This window comes from Oncorhynchus mykiss, chromosome 27 (assembly GCF_057628025.1).
Source record: "Oncorhynchus mykiss isolate SJ-2025 chromosome 27, ASM5762802v1, whole genome shotgun sequence".
NCBI lineage: Eukaryota > Metazoa > Chordata > Actinopteri > Salmoniformes > Salmonidae > Oncorhynchus > Oncorhynchus mykiss.
In genome coordinates, this window is record NC_143048.1 from 42,100,001 (window position 1) to 42,114,079 (window position 14,079).

At 45.7% G+C, this 14,079-nt stretch overlaps 1 protein-coding gene across 1 annotated transcript; it reads right to left on the reverse strand.

Moving 5' to 3' along the window:
- Window positions 1-9,534: 9,534 nt before the first annotated feature.
- LOC110508046 (extracellular calcium-sensing receptor-like) lies at window positions 9,535-14,079 on the reverse strand. The gene is made up of 4 exons (XM_090223932.1): window positions 13,166-14,079; window positions 12,840-13,064; window positions 12,443-12,566; window positions 9,535-10,451 (listed from the first exon to the last, which is right to left on the reverse strand). Exons 1-4 carry the CDS (start codon window positions 13,697-13,699, stop codon window positions 9,553-9,555), a joined length of 1,782 nt encoding a protein of 593 aa, XP_090080058.1. The 5' UTR covers window positions 13,700-14,079; the 3' UTR covers window positions 9,535-9,552.

The following is a 14,079-nucleotide window of genomic DNA, read 5'->3' on the forward strand; positions in this document are numbered from 1 at the left end:
TTATTTTCTCTCCTAGAGCACGGAATGAATATATTTCCTTACAGTTTTCCTGCTGTTCTCTCCACCTCCCTCTGTAGTTTTGACCACAGAGTCTTCCGTTGGATGATTACCATGGTGTTTGCGGTGGATGAGATTAACCGTAACTCAACTTTACTGCCAGGTGTGAGGCTGGGCTACAGAATCCTGGACAGCTGTGCTCACGTCCAAACCAGCCTGAGAGGGGTGCTATCCATGGTCACTGGGAGGAGGACTGAGGAGAACATAGAGGAGGGGGTGGAGAAGAGCATGCGTGGGTGCCTGGCCTCCTCCACTTGTACATTTCTTCAGTGAAAACATTGTACTGAGAAAATTCCAAATTGGCTTTTTACCAAATTGTCGTACGACAGAACACGTATTCACCCTGCACACCCTAATTGACAAACAAACAATCCAAAACAAAGGCAAAGTCTTTTCATGCTTTGTTGACTTCAAAAAAGCCTTTGACTAAGTTCGGCATGAGGGTCCGCTATACAAATTGATTGAAAGTGTTTTTGGGGGAAAAACACATGACATTAATGTAAACCATGCACACAGACAACAAGTGTGCGGTTAAAATAGTCAAAAAATAGGCAAAACACACCCACATTTCTTCCCACAAAAAATTACACACACCTTGGCCTAAACACCTAAACGCCCTTTATGGTTGTGAGGTCTGGGGTCCGCTCACCAACCAAGAATTCACAAAATGGGATGAACACCAAATTGAGACTCTGCATGCAGAATTCTGCAAAAAATATCCTCTGTGTAAAACGTAAAACACCAAATAATGCATGCAGAGCAGAATTAGGCCGACACCCACTAATTATCAAAATCCATAAAGAGCCGTTAAATTCTACAACCACCTAAAAGGAAGTGATTCTACACCTGCATTGCTTGCTGTTTGGGGTTTTAGGCTGGGTTTCTGTACAGCACTTTGAGATATCAGCTGATGTACGAAGGGCTATATAAATACATTTGATTTGATTTGATTTGATTCCCAAACCTTCCATAACAAAGCCATCACCGACAGAGAGATGTACCTGGAAAGGAGTCCCCTAAGCAAGCTGGTCCTGGGGTTACAAACTAGAAAGCTTTTTGGCTCTAAACAGAGAGTACAAAGTGACAAAATACCTGACCACCGTGACCGACCCAAATGTAAGGAAAGCTTTGACTATGTGCAGACTCAGTGAGGATAGCCTTGCTATTGAGAGAGGCAGCCTTAGGCATACCTGGCTCTCAAGAGAAGACAGGCTACGTGCACAATGACCACAAAATGAGGCGGAAACCTCCAGCCCAATGTATGTGTCACGACTTCCACCGAAGATAGTTCCTCTCCCTGTTCGGGCAGTGCTCGGCGGTCGGCATCGCCAGCCTACTAGCCATCACCGATCCCTTTTTCCTTTTCTGTTTGTTTTGTCTTTAGTTCTTTCACACCTGGTTTCATTTGCCTTAATTTCTGTGTGTATAATTTACTCTGTTGCCTGCCTAGGTTTGTGTGGGGTTATTTTAGTTGTGATGTTGCTCGGTTAGGTTGTGCCATTTCTGTTTCACGCATTTATACTGAGTGTGCATAAATATAGGAGCTTTGTTTGTTCCTCCTTTCGTGATTAACGGGTGTCTCTGTTGTCAAGGGTGTTTGATTATTCTATTGTGCCTTACCTGTATTTGGTGGACTTGCCCATTTAAAATGACGCATCTCGGACATCTCTGCTCTCCTGCACCTGACTCCTTCACCTACCTCCAAACGCAATATCGTCACAGAATCCTGCACCCGACTCCTTCAACTACCTCCTAACGCAATATCGTCACAGAATCCTGCACCTGACTCCTTCACCTACCTCCAAACGCAATATCGTCACAGAATCCTGCACCTGACTCCTTCACCTACCTCCAAACGCAATATCGTCACAGAATCCTGCGCCTGACTCCTTCACCTACCTCCAAACGCAATATCGTCACAGAATCCTGCACCTGACTCCTTCACCTATCTCCAAACTCAATATCGTCACAGAATCCTGCACCTGACTCCTTCACCTACCTCCAAACGCAATATCGTCACAGAATCCCGCTTCGATGGAGCCAGCAGGAGCTGACGAACTCCCAACATCTATGGAGGAGCGCGTTCAACACCACACGGCAGTGTTACACCGGCTGGAGACCGCCATGGATCAGGTGATAAGACGAAGGAAAGATGGGAGTATGGGTATGATGGGAGTCACAGTATGACCATATTAGAGACACATATTTCCCTCCGATTACACAAAACCACAAAGATCTCAAAAACAAATCCAATTTTGACAAACTCCCATATCTATTGGGTGAAATACCAAAGTGTCATCAGCAATATTTGTGACTTGTTGCCAGAAAAAAAGGGCAACCTGTGAAGAACACACATCATCAACCTATATTTTAGTTTCTTTGTTTTCCCTTTTGTACTTTAACCACTTACACATAACATGACACCTGAAATGTCTTTATTCTTTTGGAACTTTTGTGAGAGTAATGTTTACTGTACATTTCTTTATTGTTTATTTTCTATTTCACTTGCTTTGGCAACGTAAACATTTGTTTCCCATGCCAATAAACCCGTAAATTGAATTGTTTTGAATTGAAATTGAATTGAGATTGAAAGAGAGAAAAAAAAGAAAGAGAGAGAGATAGAAAGAGAAAGAGAGAGATGTTTTTACATTGCCACCTGTACCTCTCAGTCAGACATGCCTGCCACTTTTTCCTGTAACTTATTGTCTGTGTTCCTCCAGGTGTGTTCCTCCAGGTGCGTTCCTCCAGGTGAGTTCCACCAGGTGATTTCCTCCAGGTGCGTTCCTCCAGGTGAGTTCCTCCAGGTGCGTTCCTCCAGGTGCATTCCTTCAGGTGAGTTCCTCCAGGTGAGTTTCTCCAGGTGAGTTACTTTGCCACCTGTGCCTGTCTGACCGATAACCTTCCTGTTGTGTTGGTGCATGAGGCACGACATTCGACCTAAGGAGCGTGTCCTCAGTTTAATGCCACCTGAGACAGCTCTCAGTACTGGTCCTGAGGAGCGTGCTAGCTGCTGTAGACTGTGCCGGCCCCACGCACCAGGTCTCCAGTACGCCTCCCCAGCCCTGCACGTCCTGTGCCAGCTCTCTGCACTCGCTTTGAGGAGTGTGTTATCGTTCCGGTACAATGTGTGCCGGTTCTAAGCACCGTGTCTCCAGTGCGCCTCCACAGCCCGGTACGTCCTGTGCCAGCTCCCTGCACTTGCCGTGCGAAGGTCGTCATCTGTCCAGGACACGTTGTGCCAGCTCTACGCTCCAGACCTCCAGTGCGGCTCCACAGCCCGGGACGTCTTGTACCGGCTCCACACTCCAGGCCTCCTGTGCATCTCCCCAGCCCGGAACGTCCTGTGCCAGCTCCAAGCACCAGGCCTCCTGTGCGTCTCCCCAGTCCGGTACATCCTGTGCCAGCTTCACGAACCAGGTCTCCAGTGACGGTCGGTAGTCCAGAGCCTCCAGCGACGGTAGGCAGTCCAGAGCCTCCAGCGACGGTCGGCAGTCCGGAGACTCCTGCGAAGGGTTCCCAGTCCGGAGCCTCCTGCGAGGGTTCCCAGTCCAGAGTCCCCGGCGACAATCCATGGTCCGGTTCCTCCAGCAACGATCCATGGTCTGGAGTCTCCGGCAACGACATACAGGGGAACAGTGCGTTTAATTGCCTTGATCAGGGGCAGAACGACAGATTTCTACCTTGTCAGCTCAGGGACTCAATCCAGCAACCTTTCGGTTACTGGCCCAACACTCAAACCACTAGGCTACCTGCAGTATACCATTGCTCAGGAGAAGTGTAACACCAGCACGTATTTTACACTGATAGGAACGATGTGTGTTTGGGGTTGTGTGTGTGCGTGTGTAAATACGATTATTAATTTATTTCTAGTCATATTTAATCGTTCCTCTATGTTAAGTGTTGGTACTGCATACCTCCCTCTCTTTTCCCATCAGTTGTAACACCAACGGAGGAGGCTGAATCTCAACAATCAGTTTTCCATCAGCTCTTACACCACCTGAAGAGGCTAAATCTCACCAATCAGTTTGATGACAACGGGAAGCCCCTTCCTTTCTATGATGTTATTAACTGGCAGAAGGTGAGCAGTGGATATATAAAGTTCCAGAAGGTAGGAAGCTATGATGGCTCTGCCCTCCCTCAGCCAACAGCTGCAGATAGAAGACAGTGCTATCGTGTGGACAGGAGGGCAATCACAGGTGGGTTGTAATAGAAGTGGTGGTGTCGAATAGGGTGATGTTTTCATTTAAGCAACATTTATTATTCTGTTTTCCTTATCTGAATTAAACTTTCCGCAAATAAGACTTAAGTAGCCCTATTTTGAGATGTGAGGTATCACGATCTCTTTCAATAATGGCAGGAATGGAGGAGGTCTTTATTCCAGTGAGATTGCTAAGGCGAACACAGCCATGTTTAGTTTTGCCCAACCTAGGTCGAGGCACAGAAACAGTCTCAATGGGGATAGCTGAGCTGACTACACTGACTGTGCTAGTGACAGACTCCACTAAGCTGGCAGGCTGGCTAACAGCCTGCTGCCTGGCCTGCACCCTATTTCATTGTGGAGCTAGGGGAGTTAGAGCCCTGTCTATGCTCGTAGATAAGATGAGAGCACCCCTCCAGCTAGGATGGAGTCTGTCACTCCTCAACAGGCCAGGCTTGGTCCTGTTTGGGGGTGCGTCCCAGAATCTACAAATTCCCAATTACCTACAAATGCTATCTTTTGGGAGGGGCAGAAAACAGTTTTCAACCAGCGATTGAGTTGTGAGACTCTGCTGTAGAGCTCATCACTTCCCCTGACTGGGAGGGGGCCAGAGACAATTACTCGATGCGACACATCTTTCTAGATGATTTACACGTGTTGCGCTTGGTGACCTCTGACTGTTACATCCTAACATTGTTGGTGCCGACGTGGATAACAATATCTCTATACTCTCTACACTCGCCAGTTTTAGGCTTAGCTAGCACCATCTTCAGATTAGCCTTAACGTTGGTAACCCTGCCCCCTGGTAAACAGTGTATGATCGCTGGATGATTCGTTTTAAGTCTAATACTGCGGGTAATGGAGTCGCCAATGACTAGGGTTTTCAATTTGTCAGAGCTAATGGTGGGAGCCTTCGGCGTCTCAGACCCCGTAACGGGAGGAGTAGAGACCAGAGAATGCTCGGGCTCTGACTCCGACTCGCTGCTTCATGGGGACAACCACATTTCCCTCCAGAAGCCATGAGAAAGTTGTCTGGCAGCGGGGACCGTGCGAGGGGATTAATACTAACGTTACTATCTGTACTTAATGGTGGCACAGACGCTGTTTCATCATTTCCTACACTGAAATTACCCTTGCCTAACGATTGCGTCTGAAGCTGGGCTTGCAGCACAGCTATCCTCACCGTAAGGCGATCGTTCTCCTGTATATTATGAGTACAGCGACTGCAATTAGAAGGCATCTTGTTAATGTTACTACTTAGCTTCGGCTGTTGGAGGTCCTGACGAACCATGTCCAGATAAAACGTCCAGAGTGAAAAAGTTTAATTTAAAAAAGTTGAGTGAGGGAAAAACAAAAAATATAAATGGTAAAAAAAGTTAAAACCGTAAAGTTGTCAGGTAGCAAAGTAAGGTTGGCAATAAAACGCACAGCAACATGTCAACAAGTCTGCAAGTTGTGACTGGAAATGACAAACCTAGTACTGCCCTGAGGACATGTCTAGATGGGTTCTAACTGGCACTGGGCTACGTCAACCTGCTGGTCTCGCTCTGTCTCCTCCTAGCCTTCCTGGGACGCAAACACCTCCCTGACACCGTCGATGAGGCCAAGCTCACCCCGCTTCAACATGCTGTTCTTCTGTGCAGTGTGAGTCTCCTTTGTCCCTGCCTAAGTCAGCTCTCCTGGGAAGTACACTGTAGCTGTGGAGATGTTCACCATCTCATCCTCTAGTTTTATCCTTTAGTCCTCTAGTCTGCTGCTGTGCATCTTTGCCCCTAAATGTTACATCATCTTAGTGATACCTGAGAGGAACACTAGAAAGGGATGACGTAGTAACACCAGGCTGAGACCAGAGAGGAACACTAAGAAAGGGTTGATGTGGTAACACCAGGCCTAATAGTCCTCTTGGCACTTGCAGTCTAGTCCTCTTGGCCTGCTGGCTCTATACAGTACGTATCTTACAATCTAGTACTCTTGGCCTGCTGGCTCTAAACAGTACGTATCTTACAATCTAGTACTCTTGGCCTGCTGGCTCTAAACAGTACGTATCTTACAATCTAGTACTCTTGGCCTGCTGGCTCTAAACAGTACGTATCTTACAATCTAGTCCTCTTGGCCTGCTGGCTCTAAACAGTACGTATCTTACAATCTAGTCCTCTTGGCCTGCTGGCTCTATACAGTACGTATCTTACAATCTAGTCCTCTTGGCCTGCTGGCTCTAAACAGTACGTATCTTACAATCTAGTCCTCTTGGCCTGCTGGCTCTAAATAGTACGTATCTTACAATCTAGTCCTCTTGGCCTGCTGGCTCTATACAGTACGTATCTTACAATCTAGTCCTCTTGGCCTGCTGGCTCTAAACAGTACGTATCTTACAATCTAGTACTCTTGGCCTGTTGGCTCTATACAGTACGTATCTTACAATCTAGTCCTCTTGGCCTGCTGGCTCTAAACAGTACGTATCTTACAATCTAGTCCTCTTGGCCTGCTGGCTCTATACAGTACGTATCTTACAATCTAGTCCTCTTGGCCTGCTGGCTCTATACAGTACGTATCTTACAATCTAGTCCTCTTGGCCTGCTGGCTCTAAACAGTACGTATCTTACAATCTAGTCCTCTTGGCCTGCTGGCTCTAAACAGTACGTATCTTACAATCTAGTCCTCTTGGCCTGCTGGCTCTATACAGTACGTATCTTACAATCTAGTCCTCTTGGCCTGCTGGCTCTATACAGTACGTATCTTACAATCTAGTCCTCTTGGCCTGCTGGCTCTAAACAGTACGTATCTTACAATCTAGTCCTCTTGGCCTGCTGGCTCTAAACAGTACGTATCTTACAATCTAGTCCTCTTGGCCTGCTGGCTCTATACAGTACGTATCTTACAATCTAGTCCTCTTGGCCTGCTGGCTCTAAACAGTACGTATCTTACAATCTAGTCCTCTTGGCCTGCTGGCTCTATACAGTACGTATCTTACAATCTAGTCCTCTTGGCCTGCTGGCTCTAAACAGTACGTATCTTACAATCTAGTCCTCTTGGCCTGCTGGCTCTAAACAGTACGTATCTTACAATCTAGTCCTCTTGGCCTGCTGGCTCTATACAGTACGTATCTTACAATCTAGTCCTCTTGGCCTGCTGGCTCTAAACAGTACGTATCTTACAATCTAGTACTCTTGGCCTGCTGGCTCTAAACAGTACGTATCTTACAATCTAGTACTCTTGGCCTGCTGGCTCTAAACAGTACGTATCTTACAATCTAGTCCTCTTGGCCTGCTGGCTCTAAACAGTACGTATCTTACAATCTAGTACTCTTGGCCTGCTGGCTCTATACAGTACGTATCTTACAATCTAGTACTCTTGGCCTGCTGGCTCTAAACAGTACGTATCTTACAATCTAGTCCTCTTGGCCTGCTGGCTCTATACAGTACGTATCTTACAATCTAGTCCTCTTGGCCTGCTGGCTCTAAACAGTACGTATCTTACAATCTAGTACTCTTGGCCTGCTGGCTCTATACAGTATTTCCCCCAAAGTAAAAAAAAAAGAAAATCCATTAATAGAATGTGAATACTCTGTGCCCTAATTTTGATATTTTTGATGAGGTTTTGATATTTTTGTATCCCAAGTGCATCCATTAATTAGAGTAACAACAATAAATCCAGATTAATAAATATACATTTTATTTTTTTTTGTAACTCCTTATTTGCAATCATCACGTTTCTACTCAAAGGTTGCAGAGGTGGAAGATACACATTGTTTAACAACATTTTCAGTATAGTGCATACACGGAGTTTACTAAACACTAGGAACATATTCCTGATATTGAGTTGCTCCACCACCCATCATCCCTTCAGAGCAGCCTCAATTCGTCGGGGCATGGACTCTACAAGGTGTCGAAAGCGTTCCATAGGGATGCTGGTCCATGTTGACTCCAATGCTTCTCACAGATGTGTCAAGTTGGTTGGATGTCCTTTGGGTGGTGGATCATTCTTGATACACACGGGAAACAGTTGAGTGTGAAAAACACAGCAGCTTTGCAGTTCTTGACACAAACCTAGCACCTACTACCATACCCTGTTCAAAGGCACTTAAATATTTTCTCTTGCCCATTCACCATCTGAATGACACACATACGCTGTAGAAAAGGCCCATGGAGTTGGTGGAAGAATCCTTTAATTCACGGCCACTTACTCAGCTGGGCTAGGGGCGCCTAAATTAGGTCAGGTGGAAATGTCAGACAGGTCTCAAATCATTGAAAGTAGGAAATCGCCATTGCCCGATCTCGCTGCTTTCTCTTCCTTAACTATGTCTAATCCAGAACTTATGTGCGTCCATGAATCCATGTAAATCCACCAAATCTTTTACCACTGAATCTGTTACCTTTTCATCTGAACTATCTGTTGCCATTGGAAGAGCGGGCCATCAATTATTGTTTATAGTTATTACCGCGGAGAGCGCGGCTTGGAGCGCACGCTTCAAGCCTATTGTGTAATGTAAATGGTCAATGATCACGGCCCTACAGATCATCACAGGCCAATTATGCCATCGATATGTGGTTAATATGTAATGAAATTACATTAACATATGAAGACAAACTTGAAAGGGTGAAATATGAAACGTCATTGTTTGCTGAACTGATCAATTCTGATATCAAACTGATGGGGATTATAGATTGAATAACCGATCACTGATTGAATTATTTCTATTAGTCTTCTCATGATTATAATGAATAGTTATGAGCTTAAATGACTCAAGGATGATTTCTGTTGATTTCTTATTGAAATGAATTACCTAATTATGTTAAGAATGAATGATTGTTATGATATGATCTATGTGATTATGAATTTGATTGGATACATTTTATTCTGTTTCCTTTGTTATGAAGCACAGACTAGTAAATATACCACTTTATGGTTAAAGGAATTCCTGCCTCAGTCTCAGTCCATTCCTCTGTCACCTGACCCAGGACCACCTGTTCACATTCACTGTCAGTCATCCTACCTGTCCTGCTACCCACACAGATTCCACTAATCTTTCATACACAATCCATGTCTCAAGGCTTAAAAATCATTCTTTAACCTGTCTCCTCTCCTTCATCTACACTGATTGAAGTAGATGTATCAAGTGACATCAATACGGGATCTTAGCTTTTACCTGGATTCAGATGGTTTGTCTATGTCATGGTAAGATCAGGTGTTGTTAATGTTTTGTATACTCAGTGTAGATTGTAGCCCATATGGGATAAACTGTACATTTTAAGTAACAAAAGCACATAAGGAAAAATACATTTTGAATTACTCATTAACTACTTTTTATTCCCCATGATATGTTGTTTAGTGTTCTTCTCTGGCTTCAGGAGGATGATGTAACACTTTGGAGCAAACAGACAGAACAGCAGCCCAAAGCTGGAGGCCAGGATGGCAAAGATCTCTACAGCTACTGTGTACTTCCCAGGAGAGCTGACGTAGGCAGGGATGAAGGAGATCCACACGGCACAGAAGATCAGCATGCTGAAGGTGATGAATTTGGCCTCATTAAAGTTGCCTGGCAGTTTCCGGGCCAGAAAAGCCAGGATGAAGCACAGACAGGCCAAGAGGCCGATGTATCCCAGAACGCACCAGAAGGCCAGTTGGGAGCCCACACTGCACTCCAGAATGATCTTAGAGCGTTGGTCCTGGATATTTTTGGAGGGGTAGGGAGGTGCAGCCATGAGCCAGGCAGCACAGATCAGCACCTGAACCAGGGTGCAGGAGAATATGATTACCCTCTGCTGTTTGGGCCCCAGCCACTTCATAATGTTGTTCCCAGGCCTGGCGGCAGTGAAGGCTGCCAAGACCACCAGAGTCTTGCTCAGGATGCAGGAGATGCAGAGGGAGAAGGTGATGCTGAAGGCGGTGTGGCGCAGCATGCAGGACCAGGAGGTGGGCTCCCCGATAAACATCAGCGCACACAGAAAGCACAGAGTCAGGGAGAGAAGGATAAAGAAACTCAGCTCAGAGTTGTTGACGCGGACGATGGGCGTGGTCCTGTGATGGAGGAAGACTGCCAGGATGGACACGGTCAGACAGGCGCCCACTACAGCGATCACTGTCAGGGCTATCCCCATTGCATCATGGGAAAGGAACTCCACCACTTTGGGGATGCACATTGTTCCATCAGCGTTTGACCAGTAGTCCTCGGGACATTCTGTGCAGTCTATAGAATCTATACAGAAAAACAGAGAGAAAGAGAATATGAATTTATCATTGATGGGTATGTGATGCAGTCAGGCGACATCCTACAGGTAAGTGACATTTGGTAGCAGATGTGGAACTGGTGTACAGATCATAAGTCTTAAAACACCAACAAGAGTAAATTGTCATAACTTCAAAACCTGTTTTTTTCATACAGAGAAACGTTAATACAGGGAAATGAAAAATATTATATTTTGTATACTATTGGTGCACAGTGGCTAAGCTGAAAATGTTGACTAAATGTTCAACTTTGTGACAGAGCATTTGGCACAGAGAAGTAGATGTATGTACCCTGAAAAGATATACAGTGTATTCAGAATGTATTCAGATCTCTTGACTTTTTTCACATTTTGTTACATTACAGCCTTATTCTAAAATGGATTAAATTGTTTTTTTACACTCATTAATCTATAGACAATACCCTATAATGAGAAAGCAAAAACAGATTTGACAGTTTTGCAAGTGTATTAATTTAAAAAAAAATGCAAGAATCAGTATTCACTAAGTATTCACTATTCCCTTTACTCAGTACTTTGTTGAAGCACCTTTGGCAGGGATTACAGCTTCAAGTTTTTTGGGGTATGGCGCTACAACCTTGGCACACATTCTTCTCTGCAGATCATCACAAGCTCTGTCAGGTTGGATGGGGAGCGTAGCTGCACAGCTATTTTCAGGTCTCTCAAGAGATGTTCGATGGGGTTCAAGTTCGGGCTCTGGCTGGGCAAGTCTAGGACATTCAGTGACTTGCGCCGAAGCCACTCCTGCGTTGCTTTGGCTGTGTGCTTAGGGTCGTTGTCCTGTTGGAAGGTGAACCTTCATCCCAGTCTGAGGTCCTGAGAAGATCCTTTTAATGAGGAGTGGCTTCAGTCTGGCCACATAAAGGTCTGATTGGTGGATTGCTGGAGAGATGGTTGTCCTTCTGGACAACTCCAGAGTTCCTTTTCCACAGAGGAACTCTGGAGCTCTGTCAGAGAGACCATCGGGTTCTTGTTCACCTCCCTGACAAAGGCCCTTCTTCCCCAATTGCTCAATTTGGCCGAGCGGCCAGCTCTAGGAAGATTGTTGCTGGTTTTCGAACTTCTTCCATTTAAGAATGATGGAGACCACTGTGTTCTTGCGGACCAGAAATATTTTGGTACCCTTCCACAGATCTGTACCTCCACACGATCCTATCTCGGAGCGCTACTGGCAATTCCTTCGAACTCATGGCTAGTATTTTTCTCTGAGGTGCACTGTCAACTGTGGGACCTTATATAGACAGGTGTGTCTTTCGAAATCATTACCCGTTGGCACTATTAAGCAAAAAGTAATTTTAGGCTACAGGAATAAGATGACTGGAGGAGGACGTGCTGCTGGACAACATCAGGCCCTTTCTGTCAGCATCAACACAACACATGGACAGGATATGCATAGTTGCTAGATCGAATCCCCAAGCTGACAAGGTAAAAATCTGTCATTCGTCCCCTGATCAAGACAGTTAACTCACCGTTCCTAGGCTGTAATTGTAAATAATAAGTTATTCTTAACTGACTTGCCTATTTAAAAAAAGGTTAAATTAAAAAAAAAAAAAATTATGCAATCAACTGGATCTAGAGAGACTATATAAAATCTACAAAAAGGAAGTTGTTCTATTGATTAACATAAATCAGAGTCCTCGCCTGTCTGATTACTAATCTACAGGTAAGTCATTGTATTGATTAGGGTAAATCAGAGTCCTCACCTGTCTGATTACTAATCTACAGGTAAGTCATTATATTGATTAGGGTATATAAGTCCTCACCTGTCTGATTACGAATCTACAGGTAAGTCATTATATTGATTAGGGTAAATCAGTCCTAACCTGTCTGATTAATAATCTACAGGTAAGTCATTATATTGATTAGGGTAAATCAGTCCTAACCTGTCTAATTACTAATCTACAGGTAAATCATTATCTTGATTAGGGTAAATCAGAGTCCTCACCTGTCTGATTACTAATCTTGCCGCTGTCACATGGTACACAGTCAAAGCAGCACAGAGATTCCCCACGACGGACAGCCTTCCTGGATCCTGGAGCACAGCTGGCACTGCACACGGAGACCACCAGCTGAACACCACAGAGAGAACACTGATTAAGCTGGTTCACTGTGAACCAGTTGTATACATTTAGCATAAAATGTAGTGTCTTCATTACTATTATTCTTAGCTTGACACTATGTGACAGGGAGACATTGCAAGACCAACATGCATCTTACATTGGAATCACAGTAATTCATCAAATCCCAACCTATCCCATTCCACCTACTTACCTCCACCTCACCCTACAGAACGTCAACAGTTGGCATCTGATGTGGTTAAATACACAGTGTGAGCAGCTTGCCTTGCTCTGATGCCCCGCCCACACGATCTTCTCCTCCTGGATCACCAACTCCTTCCCAGAGGCCTTTGCTCCGTCGAACAGACCGACGTTGATGAACTCCATGTTGCCACCCGAACCCCTCTGCCAGTTGATGATGTCATAGTACGGGATGGAATCCCCTTTCAGGTCAAAGTTCACCTCCTCCCCAGAAATGTAAAAGGCAAGTTCTTGTAGATAGTGCTGCAGCTTCGAAGAAACATTGCAAAATGTTCAGATATTGAACAGGTACAGCAGATGATCTGTGGAATAATTTTTTCAAACGGTACAGAGAGTTACAATACCTATACCTGCCAGGGGTGAACATTGGTGCTGTGAGCGCAGGAGCGGTTGTGGAAGGGTCCTGCCCCAGCCTGGCAGTGGAGGAGGTTGTGCAGTGAGTGAGCGATGGCGTACACAGCCTTGTACACATTATAGGCCACTCTGGGGCTGGAGGTGTTCATGTAGGCTGAGTGCTGCTCCAGAAGAATCTCCTGCCCTGAACAGGGGGGCATCAGGGTGCTGGAGGGGGACAGAGAGGGAGAGCAGCCGTACAGAGCCTCCCACAGCTGCTGCACCAGGGGGTTAGAGGGGTACCTGCGGGGGTTCACCGTCTGCAGGTAGTCCCGGAGCCCTGGGATTTGTCCCTGCCTGATCCCAAAGCCGATGGTGCCCCCCAGGTAGGGGAAGTACTCGCTGGTGGTGAAGAGAGAGGCAGTGACCCAGGCCTCGCTGGCCACCCACTGGATCCCTGTGATGTTCTGTGCCATGTAGTCCTTCAGGAAGGGGGTCATTTCCCCCTCGGCAGAGAACACCACCACTACCCGCGCTGTGGAGCTACGCATGACCTAGAGAGAAGAGAGCGAGAGGGGAGAGATGAGAAAATAATGGAGGGTAAAGGTGGGAGAGATGGAGGCAGAAGAGGAGAGAGGAAGGAGATAGAAGGAGACAGGGTGGGGAGAGAGACAAGACAGGGAGAGATATAACCTTTAATTTTGTATAGTACTATTTTTTTTTTTTAAATATGCAAGACACATTTGCGTCAGGGACAAAACAGTCTCTCTCCCTCTCTTCATACCTCTATGATCTCCAGGGCCCTCTGCTGATTGTAGAGCAGAGGGATCATCTCCTGGTAGGCCACACACACCCCCGTCCCCTTTAGCTCCCTCAGCAGCCCCTGTAGGGCAAAGTGCCCATATTCATGGTCCCCACGTACCACCCCCAC

Excerpts from the sequence above, each read along its gene's own strand:
- LOC110508046 (XM_090223932.1), bottom strand. The coding sequence starts at position 13,699 with ATGCGTAGCTCCACAGCGCGGGTAGTGGTGGTGTTCTCTGCCGAGGGG. Across the intron at positions 13,065-13,165 it reads CCAATGTTCACCCCTGGCAG|CTGCAGCACTATCTACAAGA; the intron begins GTATAGGTATTG and ends GTTTCTTCGAAG. Across the intron at positions 10,452-12,442 it reads CAAGATTAGTAATCAGACAG|ATTCTATAGACTGCACAGAA; the intron begins GTGAGGACTCTG and ends TTTTCTGTATAG.